At 49.3% G+C, this 20,826-nt stretch overlaps 1 protein-coding gene and 1 non-coding gene across 2 annotated transcripts; both read right to left on the reverse strand.

Moving 5' to 3' along the window:
• Window positions 1-3,905: 3,905 nt before the first annotated feature.
• On the reverse strand, window positions 3,906-18,899 carry LOC126527843 (uncharacterized). Its single transcript, XM_072284554.1, has 4 exons — window positions 18,870-18,899; window positions 17,945-18,295; window positions 9,884-10,265; window positions 3,906-4,531 (listed from the first exon to the last, which is right to left on the reverse strand). Exons 1-4 carry the CDS (start codon window positions 18,897-18,899, stop codon window positions 4,152-4,154), a joined length of 1,143 nt encoding a protein of 380 aa, XP_072140655.1. The 3' UTR covers window positions 3,906-4,151.
• On the reverse strand, window positions 5,955-6,026 carry TRNAE-CUC (transfer RNA glutamic acid (anticodon CUC)). The gene has a single exon. It is a non-coding gene; the product is annotated as a tRNA-Glu (tRNA).
• Window positions 18,900-20,826: the final 1,927 nt, after the last annotated feature.

Here is a 20,826-nt window from a genome sequence, read left to right on the forward strand (position 1 = left end):
CGTCACTGAACCACCCAAATCACCCAAATCAGGTGAACCCTCATATAGGTTTTGAGCTTCGGAAACAGACGATATCGGCACGTGAATTGCGCGGTAAAGTCGTGTCTGTAAAGCATCAAACGGTAGCACGGCGTAAAAATTGAAATTTCAAACAGAGACCCACGTGCCCATTCTCTGGTAGAAGTCCCGCTTCCAGAGAGTCAGTGTCACACACACAAACAAGAAGCACCGCCTGCGATTGTTTGTGGCATGTGACCTCGCTAACTCGTCCAATGCAGAACGCGCAATACCGCCACTGGGGGTGCGGTGTGTAGCAAAAAGAGAACAGCAAAAAATAAAGTGAAAGGCGGGGCCCGTGACAGCTGAGCCAAGTTCTGGTCTTGCGATAGTGAATAAATGGCCTGTTTCATCTCACGGGCGTTAAACGAAACGAGACTACGTCGTTCCTTAGGCCGCAGGGCTAAAAGAAAGCAGCGAAGTTCAGTTCGCTCGGCAACCCTCGCCGATCTGGTTGACTTCCATTGTTCACGCTGGGCGGCCTTTCGTTTGGAATGGTCTGTGGCACACTCCCAAAATCTGTCCCCTTCAATTCCTTCTTCAGGGTCGTGGCTGAACCATTCGGCTTGGAAAATCGCTGCCCTATGTATGGCAACGTCATCGTCGAACTGCTCACTCCGTATTTCGTCGTGTAATGTCGTGGATTTCTTGACCTGAATTTGGCGCTGAGCCTCTTACATGGCTGCTGCAGAAGATGGCAACGCGAACAGCCATTGGAGCTTGCCATTCAGAATCTTCAATCACAGACACACCTTTGGACCCTAGACCTAGCAGTTCATCTCCGCCGGGTGTTACGGAGGGAAAGCATGAAAGCCGCCCATCCATCCATCCATCCATCCATCCATCCATCCATCCATCCGTCCATCCGTCCGTCCGTCCATCCGTCCGTCCGTCCGTCCGTCCGTCCGTCCGTCCATGAGAAGGGACTCGAGTTTGGTTTGTTGGTTGTTCATTGCTTACAGGGGAACAGAATAGGAATAGGATAAAGTGAGGCTATGTGTGTGTCATTGGATAAATTCAATTTCGTTGGTGTTTAACAAAAAACAAGAAAAAAAAGGTAGGGGATTCGAAGAAGTTGACGCAGAAGGCAAACGGTGACAAGCGCTAGATATGCTCGTAATCTATGACGTATTTATTCGAAGCGCTGAACCCAACTGAAGAATATAGCGCGCAGGCTGCTCCCGCGCTCATCTAGCAGAGCTGGCACCTGGGTGCGCGTCATGGGCTGTGGCATTAATTTTCATATTCAGGCGACGCTACACGTGGCATCGACCGTCGAGCAGCGCCGAGAGCGAGCTGCCGTCGACTGCTTCCGGCGCGCCCAGCGAACGTCGCCTATCATAGGCGTGCTCTCCTCCGTAAATCACCTGTCGAGCAGAGCGAACAGCACCACCGCCACGAGTGCCACAGCCAGCACTCCGGCGAGGATGCTGCACGCGACGAGGCGCTTGTCCAGCGTGCGTATGTGCACCTGGACCGCCTTGTCGAGTTGGCTGCGCGCCGAGCCGGCCACGACCGGCGTCGCCCGCTTGGTGCTGACGACGGCGAGCCTGTACTCGGCGGCGGTGATCTCGTCGTCGTCGTCGGTGGCGATCGACCGCCGCGGCGACGGCGTCTTCCTGCCGGAGCCGAGCGGCCGCCCACGTCGAACGTTCCTCGCCTGCATGTGAGTGCATGTCGCGTCACCGTGAAGCGCCGCAGTCACGTGGAATAAACAGAACGCGTGGCGGTTCTGTTTATGCGCAGCCCGCGGCGAAATCCCGCGGAAGTGGTAGCTACATTGAAGGACTGCATACCGGGACCCGTCGGCAATTTTGGCTATAATAACGCGCAATTCGTAAAGCGTGTTCTAGGGAACATTCTACCACGGGAATTATTAAGAAACGGTTTAGTAATAGCCGAGATACGAGCGGACGAAATGTTGCGAGGCCATGGTGCAAGGAAGGAAGGACACCATCTCCGGCAGCGGAGGCCCCCTCCCACTGCCTCGACGAGCACCTGCTAACGACATTCGCCGCGCACTCTCTCATACATGAAGGACGTGACGTTTATGTCGCGATCGCGCTAGCTTTGTCTCTCCTTGCTAAGCAGCCAAAATCCAAAGGCTGTTTAACGCGCACGCCTCTGACGCGGAGGCGCCGCGCGTGTGACGTCACTTCTGCTGATGGGTATAGAGATTCCTAGAAAGAATGTGGTGCAGGCTTTGAAATTTCAGCTGTTTTTGTGGTGTATATCAGCATACTACACTTTGCAGATAGATGAATGGTCGCTGTTGGGATGAGCACCGCGCTTGTTTTCAGCACCCAAATCAGGTGAACCCTCATTAGGTTTTGAGCTTCGGAAACAGACGATATCGGCACGTGAATTGCGCGGTAAAGTCGTGTCGGTAAAGCATCAAACGGTAGCACGGCGTAAAAACTGACATTTTAAACAGAGACCCGCGTGCCCATTCTCTGGTCCCGCTTCCAGAGAGTCAATAGAGACATTTAGCGTATCCGCTATTCCGGCGAACCGGGGCGGTTTGGGCGGATTACCGGATGGTCGGGGGCGTAAGCGGCCGGAGCGGTGCAGCCGCCTGGTGTTGTTGAGCTCAATCAGACAAACACAAAGCTAAAATTGTAGTAACCTACTTTATTGTGCTTCGCTGCTGGTGCAAATTTTTGGCAGCGGCGTAATTGTGTTCACAGTTACGCCGCTGTCGAAAACTTACACCCCAGCTAAGAATAATATAGTAATTGGCTACTTGTTTAGGTGGTTGAGCTTTGCACCACCAGCTGGCGCCACCAATCTGGCCACTCACGTTTACGCCCACGACCATCCGGTAATCCGCCCAAACCGCCCCGGTTTGCCGGAATAGCGGACACGCTAAATGTCTCTAATGTCACACACACAAACGCCTCAACGTAAGAAGCACCACCTGCGACCGTTTGTGGCATGTGACCTCGCTAACTCGTCCAATGCAGGATGCGCAATACCGCCACTGGGAGTGCGGTGTGTAGCAAAAAGAGAACGGCAAAAAAATAAAGTGAAAGGCGGGGCCCGTTACGTAAGCCTGGTGCGGTCCCTCGGCTCTGGTCACCGATCAGTGGCTCTGGTATGAGATAAAGGGGGAAAAAAAAAACGGCGCTCATGGACTCTAGTCAGGGTAGTAGTGTCTCTGCATTGGCAGTGAAGCTCTCCTCATGGTAGCATCGCAAAGCGAAACTTCAATTTCTTCTATCGTCTGTAATTAGTTATAATAAACCAATTTGAAACATTCTTGCGGAAAAGTGCTCCCTAGACGGAGGTCCCAGCGTCTACGCCACGCCAAGGAATGACGGCAATAATTTCCATTTGTGTGCTTATTAATAAATACCGTAAGACGACGCGTGTACAGCTTTACACGTCAAGGTCACAACCAAAGCAAAAAAAAAGCACTGATGAAAGTGACGAGACAAATCACGAAGGAGTCGTGCCCCTCGGTGCTTTTCTTGACATAGCAAAATTTAGCGATATGGTCAAACTTGCCACATAATTGTCTGCTCCAGTTGGTTGGGTGGGCGATTACGCGCCTTCTGACTTGTTCTAAATGAAAGATTGGCGGAATTCGACACTGCACAGAATAGCACCCGGACAGTTTCGGTGTAAAGTCAAACTGCAACGAAATTTCACTTCAGTCAAGTTTGTTATAAATGAATTAATGTATATACCACTAAAGCAATGTTGGAAAAGCCGCAGGGCTGCCAATCGCATAGTTTTCTTGCTAGCAGCCTTGATGCAGACGACGCGTGCGCCTGGTGGTTGTCGCTATGACGTAAGTCGCGGCACGCCGCCTCCGAGAGTTCTCAGCGCGCCGCGGGCGTCCGCGCACTCTCGCTGATCTCAGAGGTCATGTTGTGGTGCTGCGCGCACTGACTTATGCGTCACTTCGGGCCAACCGTAACGGCGGTCGTCTTTTTTTTCGGTTTCGGTATCAAATACGGCTATTTTTGTCAGCTTTTCGTGACGCTCTCGCTCGTACTTCGCACGTCAAGTTTTCCACGGAGGCTCCTCTATCGTCTACACTGTCTTCTATAGGGTCTTTACGCGGTATAGGATTTCGCGGCAGTCGACCATTAACGTGGACGCTTCGAGTCACTCACTTGCAAGAACGAAGACATTCTCGTCACCTTCGGCGATCGCGAGCGCGACCGACTCGCCGCAGCCTCCTTGCCCTGGGGCAGGCCCGACGGGGTCGGACTACCCCACTCCCGCTTCTCCTCGGAAGGTCTTTCCGGTTCTAAGAGCTTCACGGCGGGCGGCGAGCGAGGTACGCCTTGGCCTGCCGACGTCTGATGATGATGATTGCCTCGCGGCGGCTTTTCGACGGGAGGCATGCGCGGGGGAGGCGGCGTCACCGGTGGCAAGTCACTCGGGGGCGGAGGACTGGGAGCCGCTTCTGGGCCGCAGTCCTCGCTGCAAGCCTTCACCGACGATTGGGTTGTCTGCGGAAGGCCTGGAATCCGGCGCGAGTCAGATGGGGTACCCTTACACCGAGCCGGATCAAGCACATGCGGTGCGCGTAGGTCTGGAAAGGCTACGCACTCACTTAACGCAGCTAGCAGGCTGATGTGCGTTGAAGCGTTATAGGGAGTATGCACTGAAACTCGGCCGCAATGTGGCGCTGCGGTTCCCCGAGCCCGGCGCCATGCTTGTGGTTGTGCCGTAGCAGCCGACGCATACTTGCAGCCGTGTTCCGTAAGTGTTGTGTGGTGTTCCCCAGCCTTTGGTTCCTCGTGTGTTGCATGTGGCGTTGTTAGCTTGCAATACTGCTGCGCTGGAAGCTTCCTCTACGGATACACGCTGTATAAACTTGGAAAAGTGGTCAGTGGTCAACTGCGCGGTCTACGGTTGTTCCAACCGGTCAAAAAAACAAACCCAATGATGAGAACTTTCAACTGCTGGGCTTCTGTGTCGTGCCTAGAGTCAAACTAGGACAGTGTCTTAGGACAGCGGAGCTATAGTCAAGGCGCAGAGTTCTGTGGCTGAGCAGAATTCGTCGCAAATCCTGGACGGATTGGCGACGCATTACCGAGTTTGCGGGGCGCATTTTATCACAGGTAAGCACGGCAGCGGCATTAAAGCTTAGTTTTTTTTTAGTGAAATTCTTTGCGTGCAGCGCTATAACGTGCCAGTGGACTATATTTTTCAGGACGACAAGCTTATTTGATGGATGAGGCAAATCCCGACTGGGCGCCGAGCCTCAATCTCGGCTACAAGTCCACGACGTACGCAGGAAGAAGCGCAAGCGGCAGGTCCGAATTATTTTTGTAGGTCGTCAAACAAGTGATTATGAACTAATCGAACAAATTTTTTACAGGTACATGCGACTCAAGCAACGGAGCGCGCGTTGGGTTTGTTTTTTGACCGGTTGGAACAACCGTAGACCGCGCAGTTGACCACTGCGGTTTTTCTTGACCACTGACCACTTTTCCAAGTTTATACAGTGCGTATCCGTAGAGGAAGCTTCCAGCGCAGCAGTATTGCAAACAAACAACGCCACATGCAACACACGAGGAACCAAAGGCTGGTAAAACCGCACAACACTTACGGAACACAGCTGCAAGTATGCGTCGGCTGCTACGGCACAACCACAAGTATAGTGCCTAGAATATACTGGCAGTACATTCTAGGCACTATACCACAAGCATGGCGCCGGGCACGCGGAACCGCAGCGCCACATTGCGGCCGAGTTTCAGTGCATACTCCCTATAGTGACAGGCACCGTCGATTCCAGGGGGAGGGGCCTCCTCCCAGGACTAACCTAACTAAACTACTAAAGACTAAACCTAACCTAACCTAACTTAACCTGGCACTCCGTCGATGCGTATACTATAGAAAAATAAAACGAAAGTCAGTGCAGAAAAAAAAAAAAATCTTTCCGACACCGGGAATCGAACCCGGGCCTCCTGGGTGAGAGCCAGGTATCCTAACCACTAGACCATGCCGGAGACAAGTAACACTGTTTCGTAGACCCCTCAAATAGAATAAAAGCGCCTTAGAATATAACGCGGCGCATGCGCAGCGAGCTTTGGGGGTTGAGATCAAGTGCAAAAAAAAAACAAAAAAAAATGCCGTTTTTGTCATGCTTCCAGTGAACGACTACATCCTCACTGCAGATCGAAAAACGCAGATAAACAATGTTCCACGGAGTTTTCAGCGTTACCACTTCAATATTAGACACTCTGACTTTCTATCCACTAAAAAAAAAAGAAGGAAAAACCTGGGTACCATCAAAATTGTTTGTTTGTCCCTTTAAAGGAAACATGCGTGCGTGTGCCAGCGAGTAACCTGGCCCAGTCCTCCTTGCCCTTTTTTTTCGACGTCGACCCCTTCCATTTGTTGCGGTGCTTCCTTTTCACGAAACTCCTGACCTTCATGGATGAGCTCTTCTTCCATAAAGCGCGAGTGACACCCAAGTTTCAAATGAGCAACCGGGATAGTTGTCTTCTCGTGGTGCAATAAGAGTCACCTCTTTGAAGATAGCTATTGCACACGAATGTTTGTGAGACGTCCCATTTTAACATTTTCTTTTTTTAACGCTGTAGCGTCAAGGGCCCCATGTCGCAGAAAGTCCGGTGTCGGCGTCCATGTGAACGAAAATTCCCGTATATATTTAGGTATATGTATATGCGGCGCCTTGCTATACGACATGCAGTATATACGGGTTATATTTCCACACCGTTATATCACTAAAGTTGCTCGTATCTTGTTTTACATTTTGGACAAGGTTATTCCTCCGAATATTGAGAATTACAGCGCACACGCACATGTCATGAAACGAAACACCGACAGCGCATGACTTTTATGTTAAACCTTCTCAGACTGAAACATTAAAAGCGCGAAACAATAAGAGAAACCTGAAAATAGCATTTTTTTTTTCTGGCGCGGCCGTGCACTACCTCCGAGATCGGCGCACGCAAGAGGCCGCGTTTCTACCAGTGCACTACCTCCGAGATCGGCGCACGCAAGAGGCCGCGTTTCTACCAGAAAGCTCGCCTTCGTGCATAGCGTTCGCCATCAGCGTTTAACGGCAAACACTACGGTTACATAAGCTGCAGTTGTCGGGAGGCATGAGAAGCAGTCGGGGATCTTTGAATGCTACCGCGTTCCGCTCTTGAAAGCGAAGCTTAAGCGTCCTGAAATTTTTTTTTTGTTGTTTAGAGTAACCTACCCGCCCCTGTCTGTAATCATTTATATTAAACCTAAGGTTGGGTTCGACAAAACGTAATCTTCCGGAAATTAGCGCCCGGAGATGCGTGGGCGAGACCGGCGTTGGCGTAGATGTGTGCTTTTTGACACTCTGCTAATTCCTTTTCAGACGACCTCTTTTTCAATTTCAACTTACTCTGTTTTCCTTTACGTGAAAGCAAGGGACACTCGCTAAGAGCTGCTATAGCAGCTCGACGATGTCAATGCCCTCTAGACAACCATGCTGAACTAAAATAGAATGGCGAAGAAGAAGATGTACAAAAATAACAGTGATTACAGTAACTCACGAATGCGGTGCGAACCGTCTCCATGGCGCCCTCGACAAGACGATTTCGGCTGTTCATGCGTGGGATGCGTGGCCGAGACGGGATAATTGTTGCTAATCAACTGTGTCAACTCATCATTGTGCCGGTAGTATCTGCGAAGGAACTATTCCTTAAAGTACGGGGCGAATTGATCCGTAGTGCAGGCACATCACGCGTCTTTGGTTGAACATTTTTTTACTTAAAGGAAAGTACATATATAGAAAGGAACAAGCGCACGTGAACACTTATCAAGCCGACATCAGTGTGCAAACTCTCCGCGAGTGTATTTTCCAAATGAGCACAAAGTTGTGGGGCGAAAATGTTAAAAGAGACCGAGAACGGCAGTAGCTGTTCGGAGGAGTTGTAGCAGGGGCGGAATCTTATAACGGTTCGGAAAATGAACCGTTCACTTGGCCGCTTACGTCACTAAATGGGCCACTCCCAAGCCGGAGGTGGAAGAAGAGTGGGGCGCGACCAATAGACGAGAGGATAACGAGAGGATACCGCCTCGGAATTGTACGTCGTCATATGACGAGCTAATGGAGTAACTGCGAAATGTTTCTGCTCGCTAATTAAATATAAAATATAAATTGAATATTATACGGCAAGTTCTAAAGTATAAATATGTGGTGCCGGGTGTTTACGCAATTCTTGAAGTAATTTATTAATGTGATTCGTTTTCATTCTCAGCAGCCATGTGGTATCGCAAGCGTTAATGAGTTTGCAGAGCGCAGCGCTATGTCGTCTGCTACGAGGAGCTTGCACGATGCACGCACCAGGAAAGCACTGCCAGCACTTATTAAGCAGTGAGCGCGACAAAACCATGAACTGGTTCTCATGGCCACCTTTACTAGTCGACTATATGCATTTTCCTTCTTTTTTTCGCCCTTCGTCATCGGCTCGGACATGACTCGATCGCCGCCGCGCCGTCTCTATCGCTGCGATCTGCCTCACGGCGCGTCGCGTGATAGAAGCAATGGAACTTGAAATCGAATATTACGATAAACGGGCCCTGCATTGCCTGCGCGAAGTAAAATCGAAAAGCGTATTGCTGACGGTTCGCGCTTTGCTGTGAAATTGAGGAAGAAAGTGTGGCCCTCCCGAACTAGAGCATAAAATCAGCCAATTAAGAGATCTGCACAAAATCTCCCCGTCCTGACTGTATAGTTTTATCAGCGTAACGAAGGTAGCGCTGATCCAGCCTAGGTTGAACCCTTCTTATTGCTGAATGGCTATCTGCGAGCTTATCACGCTGGCGATAGCGCTGAGAATTTGATCTCACCATACAAATATCTCCTTAGCATTGGCTTTGAACCGGAGGTCACTGGAAAGCTTACCCAGGCCTTCTACTGGCCAACACTGTAATTGTGAGAGCAGCTTCGTGAACAGGGTCAGCAGCAGAGATCTAGGGCATTCCTATGCATGCTTCACTTCCGACCGACCTCTGGGAGCTGCAGGCCAGTGGCAATGAACCGCAGTGCGCAATTCCTTCCTCTGCGTGGAATGACCACTGGTATGCTTGCACCCGAGTCTCCTACAGTTCATAGCGTAGCCTGCAAAAAGGCCTATTTATAAAGCCGGTCGGGGTAGTGCAAATAATTATCCGTCGTTTCTTTGTACACGTATCGCACTTCCAGCCGTGGTCGACACCGAAAGAGCAACGCCAAGCAGACGACGAAGGCAAGAGATAGCCTCCGAAGCAACCAACGGGCGCGCGCGCGACGCCCGCGTGTCTCAGGGGTAGCACCACCGGCGCGCGCTGCCAGGGTCGCAAGCCAACAAGCCAAGCCACAGCAACGGAACCCAAGGCAGACTACCCCTTCACCTGTTTCGCTCTTAGCCAATGACGGGTTCGCTTTGAAAACGATTGACAGATGCGTGACGTGATCATTTGCAGTGCCGCCCCGCTGTCTCTGACGGCCTCTGACGCAAGCAAAATTTTGACCAATCAGGTGAGGCCAAGTAAACGGTTTCCCTTCCGAACTGTTGTAAGATTCGGCCCCAGGATGCCACCTCTGCTGAGAGCTGTCAACGTTTCTACCTGACTGTGTAATGCGGTACGTGATGTAGGTAATGAAGTAACTGTTCTTTTGTCCTCGCACAATTGCACAGCACTTTCAATCAATCAATCAATCAATCAATCAATCAATCAATCAATCAATCAATCAATCAATCAATCAATCAATCAATCAATCAATCAGTCAGTCAATCAATCAATCAATCAATCAATCTGTTGTACGCCATGCGAGCTGCGAATATTGCATCGGCTGGGCCGCTGCCCGACAACACACCTGCAGGAGACGACCCGAAGCCGACGCGCGTGGCACTGACGTGCCTGTCTGTATCCGAGTCGGTCCTGGACGGCTGGTAGATGCGCTTCAGGGCGCCGCGGACGATGGACGTCTCGAGGTGGCCCAGGGTGGCCCGCGGGGTCTCGCGGACGTGCACCGAGAGGTCCTCGCTGCGCGGTCGCTGGACGGCCACGTCCTCGACGCCGCTGCCTCGCGAGGCCAGCTGCTCCGACTGGGTCTTGTGGGTCGCCCGGATCGAGGGAAGCTCCACCGACGGGACGCTGCCTGCGTCGCGCCGCTGCCTGTACCGGGACCGCGTGGTGCCGAACACGTCGTCGTCTTCGCCTTCGCCCAGCCAGGAGGCTGCCGAGCTGTCCAGTACCTTGTGGGGAGAGAAGAAAGGACGCAGAGTTGATTTTTGTGTGGTTTCATCTGTGAAGGGTATTCGTTTGATTTTCGTTCTGCCGTGGAGCAAAATTTGAAAAGGTGGAATAGAAAGAGGAAAATCACTCGTCTCGTTCCCATTTCACATCGTCCAACTCTTTATCTCCCATCCAACTCTCGTCCAAATTTGAATAATTATGCACTTCTGGCCGCAATTTTTCCTACACGCATGTCAGCCCAAGCGCAAATGTAAGTGCAAGTGGCGTCGGCATACCTCTCGCGGATTTTCAAATGAAATTAGAGGGATGGTTTGAAGTACGGGTGATACGACTATCGATGTGTAGCATTCACTGATAGGACACTGCCTCCTGTATTGCAACGGGCTGTTCTCGTGGCCCCCGATGTGAGACTAAATTTACTCGCTTTGACATGTACGACATGCGGCTCATTTGTGTTGCGAAGCGATGCACGTGGAATTGGAGGTGCTTACTGTAGCCATTGTTTCGGGACGTCGGTGTATTTGCATGGTGCCAGCGTAACTTTTATTTTCCCGCAATGATTTTTGCACGTTGGAGCAACATGGTGCTGCGAATGCCGGTAAATTGCGCGATGACAGTCGGGAGCTATGACGCTTTGAACTTTCCTATTTACTGTCATGCTGATTTTCATGTGACATGCTTGTAAAGAAATGGACCTCTTCTTACGTTTTTATTTCTCCGGCGTACTGATGCACTTGTCATTTGTGATCTCCTGGGGTTTTGGTTGGGTTTGGCGGTCTGGGAAGCAAACTGCGCCCGAAGTAAGTGCCCGACGTCTACACTCAAATAAATTTATACCCTTTGAGTCGCATCTTGCCACACAAGGAGAATCGTCATCTGTCTTGTCCGCATTTATTTTAACGCTGCGAGCTCGGTACTTCCAAGACACGAACGGCATGCGCGTTATCAGCATGACAGACAAAGTAGCGAGCGCAGCGTTTTCAAGGAGGGAAACGCAGCAAGACAGATGACGATTATCGTTCTGTTGCAAATATACACCTCAGAGGGTGTGAATTTGTTTAAAAGCACACTCTTAAACAAATGTACACCTTTTGGGTCGTACCTTGCTACACAACGATAATCGTCACCTGTCTTGCTTGCGTTTCCTTTCTTGAAAACGCTGCGCTCGCTACTTTCCTGTCGAGAATGCTCTGTCGTGCTGATAACGCGCATGCCGTTCGTGTCTTGGAAGTACCGAGCTCGCAGCGTTAAAGAAAGGAACTGTGGACAAGAGAGATGACGCTTATTGTTGTGTGGCAAGATACGACCCAAAGAGTGTAATTTTGTTTTAGAGTGTTAGAGTGTGCTCGAAAAAAAATTACACCCTTTGATGCTTATCTTGTCCTCAAACAACCATCGTCATCTGTCTTGCACGCGTTTCCTTTCTTGAAAACGCTGCACTCACTACTTTCCTGTCGAGAATGTTCTGTCATGCTCAGAACGGGCATGCCGTTCGTGACTTGCAAGTACACTCTTAAGGAAAATCACACCCTTTTGCCGCACAACGATAATCGTTATCTGTCTTGTCCGCATTTCCTTTCCTTAACGCGGCGAGCCGGGTACTTCCCAGTAACAAACGGCATGTACAGTACGTTATCAGCATGACATAGCATTCCCGACAGGAAAGTAGCGGGCGCGGCGTTTTCAAGAAAGAAAACGCAAGCAAGGCAGATGACGATTATTGTTGTGTGGCAGATATACACCCCAAAGGGTGTAACTTTGCCTAAGGGTGCACCGTGCTCGCCGCGTTAGAGAAAGGAAATGCGGAAATGACAGATGACAATTATTGTTGTGTGGCAGAAGGGTGTAACTTTGCTTAAGAGTGTAGTGCAGTAATCTTGAAAAACATTAACCGATCGCATAGGTAACGCATACTAAAGAATGCTGGCCTAATCTCATTCAAGGCGCTCTTGAATTAAAAAAAGAAATCCTCTAATACTTCTCGGAAATTATCGTCGTCTCAAAAGAACGCGTTTCGCACACATATTCAGAGTAGACGAGTTCTGTCCGAATTTTTCATACGCGTTTCATCGTACATTCCAGTGCAGCCGCTCGTGTTCGTCTATACATTCGAGAATGTACACACTGTTCACGTCGCGCGCGCAATCTGATTGGTCAAGATTATTTCGCTATAGAATCGGCGACGATATTAAAAAAAAGTTCCGATACATAGCGTGTTGCGCCGAGCGATAGCTTTTTGCGACAGTTGTTAGCCGGAGAAAAACAGTGGCCGAAAAATATGCTAAAGCAATGTACGCGTGCCAGCATTGTTCGTCAGACTCATTCTGTAAGGGTCGCATGTGACACTGTATTGTTTACTAGCGAAACCGAGGGGGCTTGTTCTTTAGTGGCAACCGTAAGAAGTCAGCGTACTATGAGAATAAGGAGAAATGAATGGTAACATAAATAAAGAGAATGAAATTTCGGAGTAGATTTTATATTCTACATAAACGAAAGATTATGAAGATCGAATGCACACTTGAAACCCATTTCAAGCGACAATTTCGTTAAACGGTAATCGAATGCTATAAGTATGCCCGCTTCATCCCTGCGTCATTGGCGTAAAAGAAACTGGGTGCTACGAAATGTGACACGCGTGACTATCATCCAAAAGAGCTACAGTCAGCGTCGGCAACGAAAAAAACGAAATCAAATATACGTACGATTGTGACCTAACGCCTAGAGCATCGGGACGCTCTATTGGGAGACCGAGGTTTGATGTCACCATGAAAAATATAAATCAATTGTTTAAAGTATGATCTACATTCGACAACACAGCTGCACTTAGCCACGGTCCGGAAAGTCCGGAAGGGTTTGCGACGAAAGTTTTCTTTGCTTAAAAGAAAAGCGAGACGAAAGAGTGGGCAACCGCGTGCCCCTGGGGAGCCGAACCCGAAACCTCCGATTGACGTGTGCGATGCTCCACCACCCATGACCTACAAATGGCGATGGCTGGACGCGCTCGTAGAGTTGGTCTGGTGCGATTACGCCGCCATGAAACGTTTTTATGTTTTGCTCCTCCGTGTCCTTTCTGAATTCCCGGTGGCGCCAATTTTACGCTGTCCGAGCGCGGTGTTTCCGAGGTGCGTTGTATCGTGATTCAACGAGTTCAGTGAAAAGCTTTGACGCGAATTGCGTAAGGAACGCCAGACATAGTGTCGGCTTCAGCGGTCTTCGTGCTAATGCTGTGACCGATCGGGCCGGCACCTGAGTAGCACCATGAGGTTACCCAGGTTACGCAAAGGCTATACCTACAGGGGACGAGTTTCCCCATAAGCAAGACTTCAGCTCACTTGTGTAAAGTAGGTGATTTTCTCGTACGTCCCGTATTATCGCTCCTCATGATGACACAGTTAATGCGATTGCTCGATTGATAAGTTAAGGCATGTGGCTAGGTTTGCGCGCATGCATCTTTCCTGCGATTCTGAAAAAGAGAAAGGGCCGGATAGAAAGTTGTTCGAAACGAATTACTTCTTTCCGATTGTAACCTGCAAACGGCAAAACTAAGTGTATGAAACGAAATAGACAGAGAATCTGAACATGAGCGAAAATATTTCCCACCTGCCTGCCGTTCAACAACAACAACAAAAAAAAACATACTTAAGGCAGGATCAGCTTTTGAAGCTTGAGCAAATTCTTATTTACATTCTACGGTTGTTACAGCAAGTCACGGTGTGTTGGCATGTTCTTCAGTCACTGAAGTATTGAGCCAATTGTGCACGAACAAGTAGATCGCGCATTATGATCGTTATGCGCAATGTTATCGGGAGCGCAAAGTGCTAATGAGGATGTTTATTTTTGGTTTGTTGTTGTTGCTACAATCGGTGCGGTTCCTATGTGACGCTGTATAACAATTCTTTTATAGTTTTCAGCCAATAAAATTCGTCTATTGTAAGAAATCCGGGCATAAATAAAAGTTACTTTTGTTTCAACGCGATCTCAGTAGCACTGTAGACCATCACTCTGCACTGCCGTAGGTGCCTGATAAACAACGAAATAATCCGAAAGAACATGGTACGTGGCCGGGTGCGCGTAGCCGACACCACCTAGATAGCACAAGGCCTTTTCACTCCGACCTTTAATAATTTTAATTATGGGGTTTTACGTGCCAAAACCACTTTATAAGGCACGCCGTAGGGGACGACTCCGGAAATTTCGACCACCTGGGGTTCTTTTAACGTGCACCTAAATTTATGTACACGGGTGTTTTCGCATTTCGCCCCCATCTAAATGCGGCCGCCGTGGCCGGGATTCGATCCCGCGACCTCGTGCTCAGCAGCCCAACACCATAGCCACTGAGCAACCACGGCGGGTACTCCGACCTTTGACGTCATGCCAGTGGACCGACTGCCATAGGATCTAATGGGGATGCTCCCGAGTAGGCAACAGTGATTTTGACGTCACTGCTTTCGCGACGCAAGCCTTGGCAATGAAGATTCTGAGCCAGTAGCATGACGTAGGGAATACGCCTTCTGCTATCTAGGTGGTGTTGGCGCAGCTGGCGTGGAAGAAATATTATTGAGGGTTAAAGCTAATGCCAAGGTCACGAACACGAAGAGTATTAATTAACTCTTGCAGCGACACCTAGCGCGACGGCTGTATGCATAAATTGCAGTGACTTGCCACTAAACATGAGTCCGCAGTTGATAAGGCTTAGATAAAAAAAAAGTCGGTATCGATTAAAGCACACATGGAGTGTAGTTTGAAATTTCTAATGCCGAGTCCACGGGCGGCTCCTGTCTAGCTATAGTATGTTTAAAAAAAAAGGCGCCCTAACTACAAGCGTACAAGAAAAACACACACGAAAAAAGAACTGCTCGAATGACAAAAATGTCGTCACTTCTTTTAAAACAGATATGACGTCACTGCCATTTTTTTTCCGCACAAAAGGGGCTAAGCCCCATAAACCGCTGACGAACCGCCATTTTCTGAACGCATGGACTTCTATGAAATCTTCGCTACCACGTATGCATTTACTTTGGATATATTTGTGGATATAATATACAAAAGTTATCTGAAAGTACTCGTGAAGTGGTAGAGAAACCCTGTACGCAGACCAAGTATTCACATTTTTGTTTAACGAAAGAATAGGCGCCTACGCAAATAAAACATGAACCTGAACACACAGTGTCGGGTGACAAGCATTTCTAAAGCACACTGATCATATAATGGCCTGAGGAATTATATTTAACGGATATTCTTTCATTTATTTTACTTTCTTAGATTGAACGAATCAGCGTTATCCGCTGAATTTTCGTCCACTTCTCCAGAATGGGCATGCATTGCACTACGTACGATTCCTAGATAAAACGTGAAGGTAAAATGTAGGTTCGCAGATATCTATGAAGCACAGGGCAATAGAATAGTGATTTATATTACATGAATTTATCTAATTACATGAATTTAATATTTTTACTCACTTTCATTGATTTACCCATCCGGTATGTGGGTCTTATGCCCGCTCTCGGCCAATAGTCTAGAATGGGTATGTCCCACTGTGACACAAGAGCTTGCTTGGGTCAAGCTACTTTTTGCGCCCTAAATGTTGCTTGATGCGTGCCGTGCATTTATGTGCATACACCTCTCATCGCCAAATTGTACGCACCTCCGTTAGCCGTAAAGCTTTACTTAAGCTTCGCTCACCTAGATTCCAACACGTGCATCGGATCTGCGTGAGTTTTATTTTTCTGTAGAACTGGGACCCTATAACGTAAGACTATTCCAATGTGTTTTTATTCCAATCTACTGACGTCAAATTTACATGACCGCCGACGCAGGCATCGGGCGATGACCCGCAGCGTTGCCTGAACAGCCCAATCAAACGCTCTCTTCGTTTATAGGAGGTCACTTTTGTTTGCTTTGGAAATGAATAACATTGCATACATTGAGCGGTTTTTCTTATCTAATTCCCTGACAAGAGGCGAGGAGCACGCTCAGGTGGAAAGGGGTTTCGACGGGGCCAAGCCAGCGCATTGAAAATAGACAGCCAAATGAAGAGGGAGGTTCCGGCGTCTGCGATTGGCCCGCTTTCTCTTACTTAGCTTGCGGTGGCTGGTCAAAAATCGCAGCGGCGTGCAACGGGCCGTTAAAAATGCCGTTAAATCAGGTCCCCAGCAAAGAAGAGCTGGCAGAGCGAGGTCGTATACGTGCTGAAAGGGCTCGATAACGTTATAGGGTTACGCAAAAAGTTTTGTTATGCAAGTCGAGAGACCCACGCTCTCCGGCAGCTGCGAGTAGCCAGTGCCTGAGTGATCGGCGGCAACTGTCTCCTATTCCTTTCGCAATGAGGCAGTCTCCGGTTTATTCAGAAAAGAAAATCCAGTTTTTTCGGCATATTATTGCATCTTTAACGCGTACACGTCATCACTTTGACGCAATGAGTTATCGAGTGACAGACGGGTGAAGTGGGTGCAGCCTGAAACCTTTTGACCAATAGCAGAGGGTTCATGGCGAAAAGGCGTCGAATCATAAAATAATTATTTTTGTTTTGTTCGGTCGAATCATGCACAATAAGTGTATAGACGTCATATCAGATGGGGAGCTATCGCGGTTTTCGTGACCTCGCATGACACACAGGAGAAGTGGGGATGGTCCAAACCACTTTTTTACCAGTCCGGAGGGCTGACTGCACAATTGGAATAGAAACGTTTGGAATAGCTTTACGTTTAGCGCCGCTGCTGAACATTGGACCTGGTATTGTCCCCGTTTTTAGCACTGAAGGAAATTTTCTTTGACTAAGTCTTGCTTCTACAAACGTAACTTCATCCTACAAGTACGATAAAGCTTTGAACTTAACTTATCTCACAATAGTTTGTTCTCGTTTTTTAATTACCGCGATGGTCCCAATAAATGCTGTAGTATGTAAAAATAAGTACATAAAATAAATTGTTATGGCAGCATTAAAAATTTCACGCTTACATTGTTTTGCTTTTTCGAAGGTTACAGTTTTTCAGTGGATGTGTAAACGATCGTCACTGATGTCGATTTGTCGCTCGGCTCAAGCAACGCTTACTGCACGTATTAAAAAAATTCTTGAACGTTGTCGCGAATTCTGTAGCGAGAGCGTCTGGCGCAACAAAATTGCGCGCGCGACGCGAATGCTGTCGTACATTCTCGGATGCGAGACAGCACGAGCAAGTAACCTGGAATGTACCGGGATACACGCTTGAGCAGCGGAGGCACTTGACCCCCGTTACTGCCGCAACATCAGGGGGGCGATCTTGTACGCGTTCCAAAATAGAACGGAGGCGGTTCGTTCTTTACGTTACGAAATAGGCGGTATGTTCCGTTCCGTTCGTCCGATAGCAGACGACACGGAATGATTGACAGCAGATATCACGTCACAATTGACGTCATGGCGTTCGGCACGGTTCAAATTGACGAATCGTATTTGGTTCGGTGGAACGAACCGCCTCCGTTCTATTTTGGAAAGCGTACAAGATCGCACCTCAAATTTCCACTCCCGAGCTACTGTACTTACTGGCCGCTATCGTCGCGATTCGAGCAGCATACTTATTCTCCTCCTGGGCTCAAATTCCTTCCATTAACGAGTCAGATTCGGGACTCGTACTCCGATCGGTTGCCGTCACTACGGCAACCTGACAACCAGAAATATTTTTTTTTTTGTTTTCTGCGGTACCTTGTGGTAGCTAATCTGGAAGTCCTCCTCGCTGAACGTGGTAGTCGAAGACGACCTCCGTGCCACGGCGGTCAGGTCCGCTTCGCTCAGCGGCGCCCCCAAGACTGTCCGCCTCCTCCGGGAGAAGGAGTACGTCGTCGGCGAGATCTGCGTCACCGAGTCGCCCAGGTAGTACGGCTCGATGACCACGCCCGCGGGGCTGATGCGGCCGGCGGGCCCAGGCGCCCTGAAGGCGGAGTCCAGCGGTTCTTCGGAGTCCGTGTCTTGGCGCGGGCGACGGTCCTGGCCTATCGCAGCCGAAGCCTTGCCCTCGGGGGCGAACGCAGCCTGGTGCGAGCGTCCTCCCTGGTCCTAGGAAACGTTTGGGCGTCAAAACGGGACCGTAAGCTTCTCTTGCCTGAACTCGGCGGGAGCGGGTCGAGCCGGAAGTCGAGCTGGCCCGGCCCGACTCGACCGCGTTTGCGTGCATCTTGTCCAGCGGGGTTTGGTGGGTGAACGTGCCTGTTGCACGACGGTTGACAGAATTCGCCTCGACGCTTACTCGACCCGACCTGCTAGCGTTTAGGCGAGTCTCCTACTACCGGATGTCGACCCGACGCGCCGACTTGACCTTGCTTCATCGGGTTCATGTAAACGTAGCTTATGTGTGTGGTGCAAGCAAGTTCGACACACTAGACAGAACGCCTGGAGCCGTTGCGCGATTAGATGCTCTCAATGCTTAGAAAGTTGGTAGGGATTCAAGTTACTTGAAATGCAGGCGAAAACGAAAAAACAAAAAACTAGGATAGAACAAGAACAAGAAAGAGATCACAAACGTGCTTCTCGTTGTTTCCGTATCCGCTTTCTGCCCTTTTGTGTAAATTCTCATGATGCCAGCAACAGCAGCGCGGAGTAAAAGAAAAAAAAATATCTGAATTGCACTTACTTGGTACATGCCGAACACGTTATACTTCATCTTCGCTTTCTGTTTTGGTTGCTTCCAAAAAGTTTATCAGCACGATAACTGATCTATGCGTCTTGGGAGATGTTCGGAGCTTTATCTTTTTTTTTCTTTTTTTTTGCTTGTTTGTTGCACCAGCAACAACCCTGTGTGGTTTGCCCACATTTTAGGGACACCAGGGCCGGAAGTGTTCAATCAATATTTTGAGTCATCAAGCTCGGCGTAGCAGTAATGGCTCGTTGGGCTTTGCGGGTAATAATCGTTATGCTTAGCTTATTTACTGTATTCCACCGTAGAAAGCTGCAACTTGTTCTCCCAGCGTTAACCTAGCCGGTGCACCACGCGAAAGCGGCCCCACTGGCTAAACGGAGTTGGTGCCCAGTGCGGTGCGATGTCATATGATGTCATATGATGTCATATGTCATATATAGCTGCACTCGGTTTCATGCACAGAGGGCGGCGCTAAGAAGGGTGGACAGACTTCTCTCATACTCGCATTGGGAATAAAAAAAAATATAGTGCTTCGCAAATAAAATAAATGTATGTGTCATGTAATTCGATACAGTTCTAGGTCTCGTACTTTTATGTCCAACAATGCGACGTAATTATTGCGCAAAGTCTCAGATGTGAACCTATTTTCCACCGAACATGCGGAAAGACACGTTTCTGCGACCAACGGCGAACACGCACCGCTAGCACTCGCGACCAAACATACAATGCGTCACTTACAGGAAGCACAAAGATGCGTAAATATGGGTTTTGGCCGTAGCTTTACGTCCTAGGTTGGTGAGGCCTCTGAAGCGGTCGTTTTTTTTTTTCTTCGTGAGGTCCAGCTTTTTCTGTAAAAACTGAAATAAGCAATTTGTCTGACTGATCGATCGATGGATCGATTGATTGGATTGATTGACAAGTTGTAGTTGTAAGACATGAAATGCAGTAGATGTTTTGTGGAAAGCGACGCAGATCGAAAATGACTGCACTGGGAAACGCGCGAAGTCGGACTTCTATGACCGCACATCCCGAGCAGCGCCACCTTCAAAAGCCTTGCCTGCAATGTATTACACGATGTATACTTACTGCAAAAAAAACAAAAATACTAGAAGAAAGCGGGAGCCGGACAAATAGTATTTTCGCCTGAAAACTTTCACAGTCTGGACCCATTTTTTTTCAACGTGAGGGTTAGAAGGGTGATGGTTTGGGCTAGTTGGCTTTCCATTTTAGACTGTGTGGTGCAGCGCGAAGCGGGACAGGGCACACAGGACAAAAAAACAAAACAAACTAGCACAATCGTTTAACACAGTCTAAAAAGTGTGGGTTAGATTCGGCAGAGTGCACGTAGTGCTTGAGACCACGTAAGGTCGAGGACACTCGCCTCATGCTCGGTCCCACAGGCCGGCGGTCGCGCGAGTCCCAGCGGCAGGGCCCGATCGCGCAGGTCCACCAGCTGCGGGCCATGCTTTGGTTCGGCCGAGGAGCCGTCCTCGTCGGCGGCGGTGCCGTGGAGGCGGTGCCTGTAGTGGGCGAACTCGTACTCGTGAATCGTGGGCGTGGTGCAGAACTCCTTTTCGAGCATGGCTCGCGTCGTCGGACCGCAGCTGCAATCGGTCGGTTCGCACCGTCACTGCACAGGGAAGGCTCGCAGATGTGACGACGTCGAGCCCTGAAGAGAAAACGGAAAAGCTGACGAACGCGCTGCGGAGCTCGTGAGCGCGACCTTGGTGGGCACAGATGGTCGGTGGCGATGACGATGATGAGCATGCCTTTTTCACTGGCAATGGGGTCCGCAATAATTCTGTTCTTAACAGGTCGTTCTTGCCATTAGGTGACTGCTGAGTATGAGTAAAAAAGAAAGCAAGGAAGGCCTAAGAGAAGCGCAAAGCTATCTCCGCACACTCGCAAAGCGGCAGTCTTTTCCTTCTTTCGCCTAGTTGTCTGAAAGATG

Source organism: Dermacentor andersoni, chromosome 9 (assembly GCF_023375885.2).
Source record: "Dermacentor andersoni chromosome 9, qqDerAnde1_hic_scaffold, whole genome shotgun sequence".
In the NCBI taxonomy this organism is placed as follows: Eukaryota; Metazoa; Arthropoda; class Arachnida; order Ixodida; family Ixodidae; genus Dermacentor; species Dermacentor andersoni.